The following is a 15,974-nucleotide window of genomic DNA, read 5'->3' on the forward strand; positions in this document are numbered from 1 at the left end:
CAGGAAGCACCATCGAAGCAGCACTGTGCCCTACTAGCCGATCAAAGTATACAGCCGGTGATTTTTTCCTGTGGAAAATACTGACCTCTAGTGGTATGACATAGAATTTCAGTGCAATTATGAGCTTTCCACAAGAAAACATTCAAATAGAGTTAGATAAAGATGAGAAATAGTATTTGAGTAGATTTAATGCCATTTGAGAGGTAGGAAAAGGGAGAACTAGGCCCTACTAGAATCCACTGAAGTTTTTTTTTTTTTTACACTTCAGCATAGAAGAATTAAGTACAATTTTGGCTTTAAAACCTCTAGGTAATTGGCATCTGACATGACCGTAGGCATACTACGTGTTACAGAGCAGAAGCTCATGTTAGGGCATATCACTGTGCCCCAGATATGTTTTTTTTTTTTTTAAAAAACCACACAGTCCTCAACTCTGTGGTAGTTGAGTGCCTTACAGGTACCTTGTATCTCTTTGCCAAGAACAGCAAGGTCACGAGTCAAGCTTCTAAATAAGTGAAGTAGTTTAGGAGGAAGCACTGAGCTAGTCCCTACTCCCATGGTGGTCAAGGAGCACCGAGCACTTATGAGAGTCAGGGCACTTGCTCAGAAGCCCTATTTAAAGGTCAGATGGGGGGGGGGGGCCTTCCTTCTGAATAGCGAGGGTGGGGATAGGCTCTTTCCTCCTACCGTGTCTTCTAGTCCCCTTGGGAGAGGACTAGATCTGCCCTGTCACACAGCCCAGGGAATGAGAGACTTGCTTTCCTCCACAGAACAAGCTAGAACATGGCATCAGTGTACTCAAAACATCAGGCATTGGGCTGGAGCCTAGCTCACTGCAGCAGGTTCTCCAGATCACTAGCCCAGCTTTTTCCTTTCACAACTTAACCTTGTTATTAGCACTAGTCAGTCACTGTGCCCAGCACAAGGCACTGCCATCCACAGTGAAACTGGATCAGATAGATAGGGTGTGATAAGAGCAAGCTTACAAAGCCTGAGCAGCTCCAACAAAAGAATAGCCTTACAGGCCTATTTCCTCATTACCTTCAGGCCTCACAATTAATTTGCAGTCATTTTTTAAAGTCTATTTTATTCTAGTGTAATGACAAGGATAAGACATAACAAAGACAACCCCCCTCAAGTAGGATCTCAGCCCCCCCAAAAAAAACCATAAAAATTTCATGAACATATTTTCAGACAAGTCATTTCTATGAAGTTCTAATTTAAAATGATAAAGCTGGAATTCTGTACAGCTAGAGTGTAAAGGTAAGACTAGATGGGACATTTGTTATAAAGACACCACATTTATGTAATTAAATCTGTTTTACATTAGAGCATGCATAGGAGGATTAGGTTGGATGGCAAAGAAAGCAAGGTAGACTGCAGAGTGCCTAGGTAACAAAAACAAAAGAAAAAAGAAAGCAGGTAGCAGGAAGACCAAGGGCAATACAGTTAAGAGATTCCCAGGTACTGCTTTAATTTACTTCTGGTTCTTGTTAAGCAAATAAGTCAACTGAGAGGCAGTTAACTTGCTTAAACTATAATTCTTTACAGGTTTCCCCTCTAACTGAAGTCTTCCATCCTTCCCCACTCCTTGCATCTAATACCAATAGCACACAAGGTGTACATTTTCCATGCATAGTGAGATACCAACTTTATTTACAGGCCAGCTGTTTGAAGGAGTTGTTTCTGCAAGTTACAACAATGAATCAGAGATATGAAACCAGACAATACAAGGTTCAAGTATCCCACCAAGAACTAAAATAAATTCTTTGAGCCACAGCACTATTCACTTCAGCCAACAGAAACAAGTGAAGGAGATACAGGATTGTTCAAGTTCTGTTGAAGGGAATAGGCTATTTCAGCTCATGAATTGTAAATAAGAGGTGATCAGTAGGGAAAAAAAACCAAACTTTCAGCATAGGTTTGCTTTACAAACGTTCAGACTGTTCAATGGAGATTCTATAAGTCTCAGTTGGGTTGGTTCGCACTTGTGATGTCCATTCTGGGGGCTTGGCTCGGAGCTTTGGCCGGAAGGGGTCTAGAACCAGGTGATCACCAAGGGTACTCAGATCAATAGAAGATACAGGCAGTTGAGACTGTGCTGAAGGTGTCCCACTTGCAACAGGCTCCTCAATACAGGAGTCCTTTGTGGGTCTTTTCCTGAGTATTGTGCACACACTGCTTGCCACCACCACGAGGATGAAGATGAAGAATACTGTAGTACCTACCAGAATTTCCATGTAGCTGAAGAAACCACCAATACCTAAAAAGAAAGATGACAGTCTAGATATTCAGCCTCACACCATAGTTTATGGGTCTGTGTTGAGAGGCTAACTGCAGGTGGAGATTTTAGTCTGAAGGCAAAAATCACATTCAGAATGACCCTACACTGCAATCACACTAGGTAAGACTTTCCAAAGCAGGGTGACTTAGGAGCCAAAGTCCTATTGACTTTCAATAGCTCACATTCCATTTTCAAAAAAGTGATTTTGGCGACATTAGTGCATGCAGTGCTGTGGCAGTTCCCAGGATATTAGCGATCAGGTGGAGGAGGTAGAAGTTGGTCCAATAAAAGATGTTACCTAACCCACCTTGTCTCCCTTTGGAGCTATTGGGGAAAAATATGAATGGGACTTTGGCTTCTAAGTCAATTAACTGTATGTTTACTCATTAATTACAGGCACCTTTGAACCAGCTGCTCTATGCTCTGCTGCAGCTGCAAAGAAGTCCAATTGCAGATTCTTACGGTGATGCATGTTATGTAGTCTGGGACAAAGGCAGTTGTCTCCTCATTTCAATCCTCTATTTGGCAGAAGAATTTAGATCTAGGAATGGTTTCCAGATCCAGCAGAATATTTTACTCTGATTCTCTTAATGGGGTAGAGCCCCAATGGCAGAAATCACCAGCAATACTTACAATCCATTACAGTTTGAGACCCAATTTATCTATTCTAGTTCTCATAGGGGAGAGGAAAGCTTGCCTAGTAGTACATGGGCATTGATTTCAACTGCCCATTTATTCCCTACAAATCCCACTGAAATGTTTAGAGTACATTTTGTTCTTGTTAGTTTTGGAAAAGATTCAATATAAACAGAAAAGGTAGTTTGGTTATAATTAGAACTGGCTGAATAAAGGGATTTATGAATATGGGCACAATTTCATTTGACTTTTTTGTTTTTGGCAAAGGCATCTGGCCAGCTAGTTTTGTAAACTGTTTGGCAAATATTTATGAACATTTCAGAAGTCAATTTGTGAAGAGTTAGCTAACAAAGGAAGGGGCTAAATTAACAATTTACAATTATTCAAAGTGATTAGATTAACTAACTCGTTATAATCTGACCCATGATCTGTTTTGCCTTATGCAACCATGCCAAAGAGAGTGGTGTCCACACTGGAAGAATCTGAACCCCTTTCTCGCTGTCATCTGCAGAGTTCCACTAAAATATGAACAATTCCAAGGCAATGTGGACTAAAGTCCAGAGAGAAATACTATTTTACACAGTAAGTGGCTAAACAGTTTTTGCCACTCAGACCTGGAGAGCATTTCACAGTAAGCGTCTGGCCATGAGTTCCTTTGGCATATGTTGTTGAACAATTGTTATTAATTCATTCAGTTGTTGTGCTCTAATATATAGATAGTACTTTAATACCATTTCAAATACAAGAGCACGAAGCTGCATATTTAAGATGCAGCACTATTCAAAGAAAGAATTATACTTGCTCATCTGTCTCCTCTACCTGATTGTGGAATGCGGACGCACAGCTCTCCAGATTTCGTCTGAGAGCGATCTTCATACCCTTTTTTACAGCGACATAAGTAAGTACCATCTTCATTGAGGCAGTCTGCCTCATCACCACACATTCCAATTCCAGAGTTGCATTCATTCACATCTGCAGTGGATAGAACAGGTGCAGTAAGTCTACTGTAGAGCTACACAAGTGCTCTTCAAAAGAGGATTTCCTTGAAATATCAATCACCTTGAACTAATGTGTTATTCCCACCCCAATCCAAGTTTTTTTTTTTAAATGTAAAGGCTACATAAGAACCAAGTTACACATACAGTGATCCAAACCAACTTTATTCAAGCTCTCCTTTTCCCACAAGCCAGATCTATCATGTTGACCGTAAAGCCTATTACAAGGAGCAGCAGCAGCTTTAAACAGTTCAATAATGCAAAGCACATACCTCTAACTGACAATAAAGACATCTGCAACTTCTCAGCTTCTACAGATTTGCCAATGAGATCATTCAGTTGAGAATGGAGTAAAACAGACATATTCCTTTCCTCTGATTTTAAGTGTAACCAGAAAGTGAATGTTGATTTTAGGTCATTTGTCCTGCATTAAAGCAAAGTAACTTCAGCTAAGCTGAGAAGAGAAATGTCCATCTGCATATATATTACTGAACTGGGTTCCATAGCAGGAAGTCACTCTCCATTTATCTACAGATCAAGTACTGGATTCTTCCTCGAATATAGGTCTCAGCCCTAGAGGGACTACTTCTACAGGGGAGGGGAGTTTGTCATTTTCCCTTTCAACTCTTGGTGAGTGGTGATTGAGACACCCCTCCACGTGGAGCTGGATTGAAACCACTAGACTCATTTTTTGCTAGGCCACAGACCTGCCATTAAACAGCTTTCAGTCTCAACCAGCCTTAACTTGGTTTATCTGATGTCCTTGAAAGGGTAAAAAAAACCAAAAACAAACAAAAAACCACACCACATACAACTTGCCCTCAGAGGCCTTCTACTACCACCATGTGTGAAATTTCAACTGGAAACTGCGAGGGATTTTTAGAATCATTCTATTTTAATCCACACCAATAAAGCCTCTGTGCCACACTATTTTCCTACTCAAAGGAAAAGCCATATTTGCAATCTGAAGTAGAAGTCTTGCTAGATCATTGGTAGATGGGAGGAGGGATGGTGAAGTTAGAGCAGATAACTAGCATCTACATTTCCCTTTTATGAAGGACAGTTCTAGATAAGGCATTGCATCAATTGCATTTAAGTGATTTTGAGTGGGTGTAGGTGTCACCCAGTATTGGATTTATAGTCAGCCAGCCATACCTTTTGATCTCCTTTAACTTGATTTCATTGACTTTGTTTACCAAGAGTTTCAGGTTCTTTTGTATCTGCAAAAGAACAGAATGCAGAATGTTGATTTTCATAAGGGGATGGCCAATGCTTAGCCAAGTACTGTGGTCAAGCCTACTCTAAACAGACTTCCTTACAAAGATAGAGGTCTGTATTTTAGTGGTTCTACAGATGGGATGGCTGCCTGGGGAAGAAAAGTTAGTCACCAATCTAAGAGGAGTGTTCCAAAGAATGCAGGACACCTGTCCCCTAGACTAGTTCTCAACTTTTTCCATGCCAGACCACTCCCCACCTCACTTTAGTTTGGACTCCCATACAGCAATATGTGAAGGGCAGGGGGAATTTTAACTCCCCCCCCCCCCTCCAGTACCATATCTCAGAAAATATTAAATTATGTAGTAAATATGTGGCAGCTGTTTTGACTTCAAACAGTAGGCCAGGAGGATTCTGTACCCATTTCTTCCTTGCAATGAGGCTGGCTAGGAGGGGACTGTTAGATTCTCAGTGTTTGGCATTAACACAGCTGTCTTCTCTTCAGTGGGAATTTGCCCAGTTCCAGCCATCAGCTAGCTAGCCACTGGAGTGGCTGCAGTGGTGCAAACCCCCTAGCAAAGACAAGTAAAGCCGCTATCAGCATGGGCGGGGGACTTCTTGGTGCTTGACGCTAGATAAGCTGTGCCCACCGAAGACAGCAGCTTTGCCAGTCTACATTAGGGCACCTATAGCAGTAGCACAAGTCAGTATAAATCCTCAGTGGAGCCACTTTACCCAACCTGGAGTATATGACCTATGGCTGGGTCTTGCATTTCAGACACTAGGCACAGAACTGACCAGGTAGAACTTCATGCCTATAGAGGAACAGGGTGTCTCTTCAAACAGCCACGTGTAGCGGCCTTAAAGGCAAATGTTTGTAGGTCTGCTCTCCGTAAGTTAGGTAGCAGCTAATTCCTTCTAAAAAATGGTGTTAAGGCCGTCAGCTGATCTTTTGTCTGAACGTTTATCTTTGTATCATATTCTAATCAACTTGTAATTTTATAGTACTTTGAAAGTTTACTATAGACTAAGCACTGTCAGAAACACTGAGGCAAGACACTGAAATGGACACTACAGGGTTAGTTTTGGAACAAAATTAGCATATGGTAGCAGGACGCCCAGGAAGGGGCATTTAGAAGGCCTCTGGATGTGAAAGCTGGGATATCAGAGAGCCACAGAGCGCTCTGATGATCTTGTCTCAAAGCAGTTTAGTAGAACACATCCCTCTTACGTGAAGCTTAATGGATTCCATGAGAGCCTTTTTCAGCTCATCTCCACTATGTGGGATCCATCCCTTGTGTTCAATTTCACTAGTTACTTCAAACAAGACATCTGTCAAAAGAAATAAAACCCAATAAGACCTTAGCAAATACCTTAGCAATTGTACTGAATGTAGTGGTGTAATTATGATTTAAGTAACTGTTCTGTGGCTGCCAACACACACAGCAGGGGGCTAGAATGCAGCCAGAAGAGCTAAGCCAAGAACATTCTTGAATAAGTCAGTCCCATATTAGGTTGATGCTTTTAAAAGTTGTGCCAAAGACAGAACAAAATGTTTGAGACACTCACAAGTTCGGTTACTATTATGCAGTAATATTAGTGTTATGGCAAGTATTTACACTTTGACTCTAAATTAGAGTCAGTAACCTTTCTGAGTGAATCTGTATCTCTCCACTCATGACCAACAATACAGTCTCATTTGGGATGACAAGCTGTTTAACACCGATACGTTGGCTCTTCTCAAGTAAAGCTGCACAGAGGGTGGTTTCGGTAGGTAGAATGCTGCAACTGCAATTTGGATAGGATGCCAAAATGAAGACTACCTGAATGCATGTGTGTTACATGTATGTTTATTCAATGACATTTACCTTCTTCATATATGAATGTAGATTAGGAAAAAAATAGGATTTGGACTGTACTTTTGCAGGTTGGTTCTTTGGTTTATTGCTCACAATCTGACTCTATAGTGGGTTTTTTAGGTGCTTTTGGTCATGCAAGGCACAGGTGGTTATATCTGTTCCCCAACTGGATAAGCATCATTTGATTGGGTTTCTGCCTCAAATTCATGGCCAGCAAGTGGTGTTCAAATGCTCTTGAAAGTCAAGAGATTAAATCTGCGGTCTCCCAACAGTCAGGCTGGTGTGAAACTGCCATTCATTCATTCGACTGCTAACAAGTGCATGAATACAACTGAGGCTAGTTCTTCAGTACATAGGGAAGATTTTTGCAGTATCTACCCAGTTCTAATTAATAAGCCTACTCTTAGGAATCATGCTTTGGGATCTTTAACATAAGCAAGCAAGACTTCCTTTTTAAAAAGGCACAGATGAGCGACTAAGCATCTGTCACCCTATCCTGTTCCCACTGAGATCAGATACCTCCAATGAGTGAAAGCACATCAAATGAAGGTCCATCGGCACACTGCACAAACTACTAACGACCGGGCACTAGTTTTAACACCAAAAACTCACAGCTTGGTGCTTAGAGGTATTGATCCCCCAAAAGCACATTCCACTAGGTACGTTCCACTTAATAAGCTCTCTCTCGTTGCAGAGAAGTCCTACTTACTGGACCTGTGCTCCTTTGGAGTTTGAGGATAGCTGTCAATTCCCCAAATGGAGTCAACCTCCTAAATATAACTAAATGGGGGAGCTCTAGGGAGGATTGTTTCCAGATGAGGAATAAGCAACAGGAGCAGATAAACTCACAAAAGGAGGAGGGAGAGAAATTGTTTCCAAGGAGACAAAGAATGTTAAAGGAACAAGTTGGTTGCTAATGTCACATACAGGCTCCCTTTCTCCTTCCCCCCTCATCCCCAGATGTATCAGTTGCTTTTTATTAGTTATAGAGTGCATTGTATTCTGCTGTAGTGTACACAATACAATTTTATTGTTCCTATGTAAGAAGAAAACCCTGACGAGTCTTCAGTTGTTACAATTTAGGACTATTAGCTGAAAGCAAGTGATTAATTCCCCCCCCCCCCGCATCTTTAATCTGGTTTCTGATCAGAAGTTAATGCTGGTCTCATGTTTCAGAACCTCACCCATGATAACACACTTCCCCTGCCCAAGTCAGTTACCTCCAGGATTGTGCTGGGACTCCAACATGGTATCATTTTCAAGAGATGTGAAGATAGAAGCCAGATCTGTCGGGGTGAAAGAGAGAAAGGCTAATTTAGTAGCTGTTGAGGAAGGCTGAAAGGGAAGAATGCAGTTTTATAATTCACTTATACCTTTAACAGAAGGGCCATTTGTGCTAGTGATGCTTTATAAAGAATAGGCCTAGTGATCAGGTTACAGTCTGAGGTGCTTCTGTAATGAAGAGTCCTGAGATGGTCTAAAAAAGACCAGTTACACACTGAACACCTAAAGAGGTTTTCCAGTGTTCCCTTGAACTTGCTAGGGCAGCTGTGCCATAGCACTGTTCTAAACACAGACATTCTACTTATCAAGTAGAGTCTGGTACCATGTGCTGGATCTTCACAATGAGAGGCCAGTAAACTAGGGGCAGGTCTACTCTGCCCCACAGTTTAGAGTTAAAGAGTTAGTGCAAATTTACATTCACACCTACAGCAACCACATGGGGGAGCTACAGCATATTTATGCTCCTGTAATCCAGACTGCAGGGCACCATAAGGCATGCCTTAAATTCTCTCCCCACCTCATGAAGTGGCAGGAGTGTTCAAAATTTTTGAATACTCTAGTGAGCCTCCACTTAAGAGGTCAGTTATGAAGTTCAGTAGGAAAAACCCCATCAGTTACAAACCAAACCTGTGAATTGAGGCAAGTGAAAGTGTGGGTTTTAGTGGAGGTGAGGCAAGAAAACAAGCTGACAAATGCAGACTTTTGCAGTTTTAACTGTGGATAGGCTGTATAAGAATCTCAACAAGTATGGCAGAAATGTAGGCCCAAGTCCTGTGAAACACTATAAAGGCTGAGAGAAGAATGTGGATGTCTAGTGCATAAAACCTTCCTTCTTCAGATACAGCTAGGCACAGAAGAGGTGTAAAGGGGGATGTGTGGTTTACATTCAGAGCAATAGGGATGGTGAAAATCTTCACGTCCAGTCATTCAACACTTCTCAAAGCTATTTCTGACCCTGACAGGAAGCATCTTTCAGACACAATAAAAAAGCCACACCCATAGACACTAGAATCACTGTCTGGGCTATTGCCTTAACATACTATACATCTGCCAATCCAAGCAGAAAAAAATCTAACCATATAAAGTTTGCTTACTTACCAAAGGAATCTTTTTCATGCTCTATTTTCAAGGATGCACTGTCCTTTGATACCCCACCAGAAGAGGGATAGGAAAGATGTGATTTTGTGCTCATGATCAGTGGAGGTTCTTGGTCTTGAGTTACTGGAATGCCAAGGTGTGCAGTAGCAGCAGCTGTCTTTCCCAATGGGCTGCTTCTGGTGCTGCTCAGGAGAACAGGTTTGAATTCAGCAGCAGTGGTCTCTGCGTGGTAACTGCTAGGGACATCCAGTGTGTTGTGTAGGGCAACAGTAACCATGATGGACTCTGTTTTGAGAACTTTCTTAAGCATTCCCAAAGTAAGAGGCTCAACGTTAAGTTTAACATTTTTGAGGACAGAAGCTGGCTTTGAGTACAGATCACCTTTGTCATTTCCCTTTCTGTGTGTTTGATGTTCAATATGATGGTCTTTAATGCTTCTCTCAGAGTTAGTCACATGCTTTAGCTGACTAATTATTTCTTGACCATCCCTGCTCAGCCTGGCATTAGATTGGAAGTCTTCCGCAAAAGCAGGATGCCTGACCACTGTCTCATTGTTCACACAGTTTGACTGGAGCACCTCTCTGTCTTTGATCGATGCAGCTCTAAAGCTTTGAGAGGAGGTCGTTCGAATGCTCTGCTCTTCCCATGTGCCCTGCAGAGATTGCAAACCACGTTGAGGAGTAGAATTTCTATCTACAGCTTGTCTTGCATCTGGCTGTAGGTCTTCCATACTAGCTGGACTCCAGAAAGCAGCTGAGCTGTGCTGGGGTCCTACTGACTTTGTTGTTTTGACACTTCGCATCTCCACAGATTTCATGGGCTCCTTTAAATGCAGAGGCTCAGAGAGCAGGTTCGAGTGGATTGTTGGCCTGTGCATAAGTTTACCAAAAGCAATAGTTTGCTCTTTATTTTGGATGTTTAGCCTCAATATATTTAATGCTGGAGTTACCACGAGGGAAGAAAAACGTTCTGACTTTCCACTACTGTTTTCATTACCCAAAGATTTCATAAACTGCTGCCACTTCAGGTCATGAGTCCTGAAGGTCATGTCCATGTCTTTTAAGAGAGGGATGTGGGTGTTGTTCTCAAGAACAAACCTTAAGAAAGCTTCTAGTCTCGTTGAGCTTCCATTTTTGTCCCAACCTTCTTTGTCAACCATAGGCAGCTTGTTAAGCAGTTGATTTTCATTATGAGCTGTGCTGGTCTTTACAAAATCCAGAAGACCTCTGTAGTGTTTTATGGGTGATTTAGGGTAGAATCGGATACTGCCGTACTTAGTTTTCCTAGTTGTTTTCTGAACTGGCTCTTGAGTATCATTTGTAGATCCTGAAGTTTCATAGTCTTTGAATACATAATACTGTCCTTTGAAATATTTGCGTTCATGGTTTAAGGGATTGCCCTTGGACAGAAACACAACATGGACAGCCAGAGCCTGAGTAGCAAAGATCAGAGTACCTTGGTTCTTACAAGCATAAACTACTTTTCTTTCCACACTTGACGAGACCCCTTGAAAAATTATTTTATCTGTGTTTTCATCACAATCGTCCTTCCCCTGAAATCCCTTTATGTAAATCAGGATGTGTTTTTGGGGGCCTGCCCAAATGGTCCAGTTGCACCAAATGTTGGTTTGAATACCACTATGTGCTGGCGGGGAAAATGTCCCAATTTCATCTTTCAAGGTGACGTGGCAACTTCTTATAGGAAGATACAGCAACAACCAAGGTAATTCTGGCACTGAGGAGGAAGGACAACATGTGGAAGGAAAAGAAAAAATGAAGATCAATTTTCATTGTAGAAACTTTAAAAAACCCACCTTGTTTACAAGCAAAGCCAATTCCTTCCATCATAGAAAGAGACCTGTCTGAGTGCATTCCTACTGCTACGTTGTTTTTCTACCTTCTCTCCTGCTTTAAATTGTTAAAAAAAGTTTAAAGAGGGAATAAAACTATTACTGGGGCTCTTTGTTAGCTATGCAAACCAGTATGGCTCTGCCAGGTCTCTGCACTGTTTTTTCAGTTACTCCTTCCTAATTTTGAAGAAAAAATAAATAATTTTGACCAGCTCTATCCCTAACCATTAATTATGACCAGAGGCAATTTGTCAGTCTAATTTTTAATTGTTTCACCAGCTCTATAGTTGGACAGACTGCTGGGTAAATCATTTGCTTGATGAATTGAAATAAATCAAGTTACTCAACTATTTGCTCTTCAGCCAACTCCATTTAATATTGGCAATATCCACCAAGAACCATGCCAGCTGGATAGCAAGAATTTGTCCCCCAGGTCATCAGGATCTGGCAGTAGCAAAGAGGTTTTAGTGTAAGAAACTTTGCCACTGACACCCAAGACAGGATTGGTGAGGAACAACATAAGTTCAAACGAGTCTCACACTCCCAGGATTGGTGGGAAGATGAGACGTCTGCAGAGGGGCAGGAAGAATATAGAGCTCATCGAGCACCCTTTTTGGTGATCACAAGAGGACATAAATGATCACGCTTCCAGTAATGCCAGTCATGAGTCACAAGAACACTGTAGTCCAAAATTAGATTGGAGAGAGACAAACAAAGTTGTTATTCTATTAGAACCAATCAAGATGGGCAGTCAAAAGGGGACATGTTGCCCTTCGGACTGGTGGGAGGGAGGAAGAATTTTGGCACATGGGTTGCCTAGTTACAAAATGAAACTCAAAACCACAACTCCCTGACTGTTGCTTTAGACTTGAGCCAGGATGTCAGTTCCTGAATCTCAGTCATTAGAATTCCTAAACGATAATGTATTTAGTGCAAAGAAACCCTTATTTTTCAAGATTTCTCTTGGACTCATCTGCTGAATTGATCTCATTAACAAGAATAATGGGAAGCTGGTAATTGCATACTTTGCATGGCAGCCATAAGCATTCAACATCAGAAACTTCTAATTCAGCATCAAATATCATGCTGTAGTACTGCTAAGTAGTTATAACAGCAGAGGGCTACAGAATCCACAGTATCCCCCACTCCTCAACCCAACCATATGGTTACTCATGATTTAAACCAAGAGACAGCAAAAATTTACCTAGATACACAGCAAATGTTAAACATACCAATATAGTTCAGGGGGACTCTTGCTTCTGAAGTTGATGCATTCTCAGGTGCGCGAGCAGAAGAGGATTGGAAAGAATGTGAATCTACGCTCTCTTTTGGTGCCCGTTTCTCAGCTGGAGTCAGAGCGTGACTAGATGCAGTAGCAGAGCTCCGAGAGGCATTGCTCCACTCAGTGGTTTGCTGCACTTTGTGATGTTTCGTGGTATCTGGGAATGTGTGTTTCAGTGGGGTGTTACTCATCTCCTTTACAGGCTCAGTCATTTTAACTTTATTATTCATGGCTATGTGCTCCAGAGGTGGAGTAGCCCTAGGGCTAGAGGCTATAAGGCCAGTTTTAAACATGAGCTCATTTTGCTTTACTCTAGTTGGCCTCGTTCCCACTAAGGGGGTTTTAGGAAGGCTCTCTGTTACAGGAGAAAGGTTACTTGTATGGCCCTCGGATCTGAGGAGCCCAAGCTCAGGTTCTGGTTTTAAGGCTTGCAGCCGAGTTGTGTCTGAGAAGAAGGTGCCAGTGATGAAGTCTGTGATGAAATTCCTTTCCTCAGCCTTTCCAGGTTGTGCAGTTTCTGCCTCATGGATGCTCTCTCTCTCACCTTTCAGTGTTGATTGTTGGACACCGATTTTCTTTTCCTGAAGAAAGAAATTAAGAGACTGTGTTGTACTTGGGAGGGCATGTCTATATTCTGTAGCAGCTAGAGCCCCATAGCAGTCACTGTGTGGCTTTGACCGAGGCTTGCCTTCCAACAGGTCCTCCTCCTCAGCAGCTGGAGGAAGCAGCACTCTTGTACTTAGAGGGATATGAGCTAGCTCTGTGTCAGTGTCAATGTACCGGCCGCTTTTTGTTCTCAAATGGAGCTTGGTTCTAAGTGCACTAGCTCTCTGAGCAGTTGGAGGAAGGGACGCTTCTTTACTTGGGATGACAGGCTCCAGTTCCATAGCAGCCAGAGGAAAGGTCACTTCTGTACCTGGGAAGAGGACAGGGCCTAGATCTGAGGCAGCTAGAGAAAGGGATGGTTCTGTACTTGGGAAAGGGGTGACAGGCTCCAGCGCTGAGGTGACAGGCCCCATTTCTGTGGAAAAAACAGGAAGGGACACTTCTGTGCTTGGGAAGAGGACAGGGCCCAGTTCTGAGGCAGCTGGAGAAAGGGATGGTTCTGTATGTGGGAAGGGGATGACTGGCTCCAGTTCTGTGAGGAAAACAGGAAGGGAGGTTTCTATACTTGGGATGAGCTCTGAGGCAGCTGGAGGAAGAGAAACTTCGGTACTTGGAACAGGCTCCAGTTCCATCACCAGGCCCACCTGCTGGCTGCTTTTCATACCCAAATGGAGCACCTCTGACACATTTACTTTAGCAGCTTGATGCAGGGACACTTCTGTACTTGGAAGGATGCTTTCTAGTTCTGTAGAAGCTGAATCCACATGTTGACTGCTTTGGAGCCTCAAATGGTACTCACTGTCTAACAAACCATATGGTGCTGCAGTAACCAACATGATTTTCAGCTGATCAGTGACTTCCATAGAACTTTCCAGAACAGAAACATCAAGAGGGTTAATATTTTTGAGGGTAGTTGTTCTCAGATCCAGTTCAATTACAGACTTCTCTCCACTGATCCTCTGAGTGGAGCTTATTTGGTAACTTCCAGCTTTATCCATTCCCCTTGTCTCAGGTTGTGACTGATCACCAAGCACAACTTGATCCTGACTGGTCATTCGGAGGCTAGGCAGAAAACCTTTCACAAGGCTATCACTGGGACTGCTCACCACCTTATAAGCCAAGATGTTGGACTGCAAAAGATTATCCTTCACCAAGGTAACCCTGCTGAGACTTTGGGAAGGGGTAGAGCCAGTATTCTTGTCTCCTATGGTTTCCACTCTGTCATGGGCTACGGAATGCAAATATGAGGCCAGGACAGGGTAACTCAGAGGTGTTGGATTTATATTCAGTTGTAAATCTTCCATATTAGTTTGCCTCAAACTAGTGAGTAAAAAGGACATTCTGCTTTCTGGTCCTTCTAACTCCATCGATTTCAAGGGTTCAGTTAGATGAGAAACACTTAAGTAAGAAGTCTCAGAAAGAAAGCCTGGAAGACTTTTTGGCCTGTACACCTGGCTAAAGTCTACCAGGACTTCTTCACACTCTGCGGGTCTCAACTCCCAGATATCAGGTACAGCAGATTGAGGTAGGCTTCCAAAAGACTTTCCTATGCCAAGACTCTTTTCTTTGTCCATTGATGTAGACAAATGAAGAGACTCCAGCAAGCTATGAGCTTCTGTTTTTAAAAGTTGAGACTTTGCTTCATGCTGAAGTTTAAGCTGAAGAGAACTTTCAAGAACTTCAAGATTTTGACCTTCACCCCCTACCTGTAATAACCCTGTGTTATTAAGTACAGTTGTCTTGTTAAGGCTTTTGTTAAGATTCTCAGTACTTAAAGCTGTACTAACGTTTGTATCATCTGAAATCTCTCCATGGTATATTACTGATACTTTGTTAGATCTGGGAGTGCTGTGACTAGTTCTCTTTGATGTTGGAATAGGGGCTTGAGAAACTAAGATATCGTCAGAAGAGGAATCAATGTCACGGTGTTTGAATATATAATACTTTCCTTTAAAGTATTTTTTTCTAGGGTTTGAAGAATACTTAATCAGAAATACTACATGGACAGCCCGGGCATAGGTGGCAAAGACATGAATCTTCTTGTTCCAACAAGCATAAATTACAGTGTTTTCTACTAATGAAGAGACTCCTTGAAATAGGATTTTATCATCATTTGTGTCACAGTCCTCATTGGTCATAAATCCTTTGATATAAATGATTATGTGTTTTCTGGAACCTGCCCATATGGTCCAGTTGCACCAAATATTTAGCTGAAAATGGTTATATGTTGGAGGAGAAAACTCCCCAAGCTTTTCCTTCAGGACTCTATGGCAACTTCTCACAGGGACATACAACAACATCCAAGGGAGCCCCAGGTCTGGAAGACAATATGAGAGAGACAGATTCAAGCTAAAGCCTTCCCAGAAAGGTAAGAAAGTCCCCTCCCCACCCCCCAAATCATCTCAGAAAGATTTCCACTCTCCCACTTTGCACAAAAAAGTCTTCACCCTCCCCTGCACCTTTCCCCTCAGAGGCCAGGTGTATTATAAGACTCCATTGCAAGTAATTTGAGTAGGAGCCAAGGCCCAGATCCTCAGGCATATTTAAGTGCTGAACTCCCATTGAAATCAATGGGTCACACTCCTAAAAAGCCTTTGAGGATCTGGGCTCAGCTGCTGTGGCTTGGGAAGTGGAGAGAGAAAGAAAATAAGGCCATGTCTACACTAGTGAGCTTACAGCTGTACTGATGCTCTCTCATGTAGAGATTCTATGCCAATAAGACAGAGCTCCCCATGGACATTAATCCACCCCCCAAAAAGTGGGCATAGCTATGTCAGCGGGAGAAGCTCTCCTGCTGACATAGCACTGTGCACATTACTACTTATGCCAGCATAATTGAGGTCACTCAGGAAGGTGGAATGTTCAC

General features: G+C 42.4%; 1 protein-coding gene across 1 annotated transcript; it reads right to left on the reverse strand.

Annotated features, from left to right (window-relative positions):
• Positions 1-1,139: 1,139 nt before the first annotated feature.
• LOC311518423 (uncharacterized protein) lies at positions 1,140-14,716 on the reverse strand. The gene is made up of 8 exons (XM_084624239.1): positions 12,453-14,716; positions 9,372-11,105; positions 8,210-8,275; positions 6,362-6,462; positions 5,071-5,135; positions 4,188-4,339; positions 3,740-3,892; positions 1,140-2,263 (listed from the first exon to the last, which is right to left on the reverse strand). Exons 1-8 carry the CDS (start codon positions 14,680-14,682, stop codon positions 1,929-1,931), a joined length of 4,836 nt encoding a protein of 1,611 aa, XP_084480365.1. The 5' UTR covers positions 14,683-14,716; the 3' UTR covers positions 1,140-1,928.
• Positions 14,717-15,974: the final 1,258 nt, after the last annotated feature.

This window comes from Lepidochelys olivacea (genome assembly GCF_965140295.1).
Source record: "Lepidochelys olivacea isolate rLepOli2 genome assembly, chromosome: 3".
Lineage (NCBI taxonomy): Eukaryota > Metazoa > Chordata > Testudines > Cheloniidae > Lepidochelys > Lepidochelys olivacea.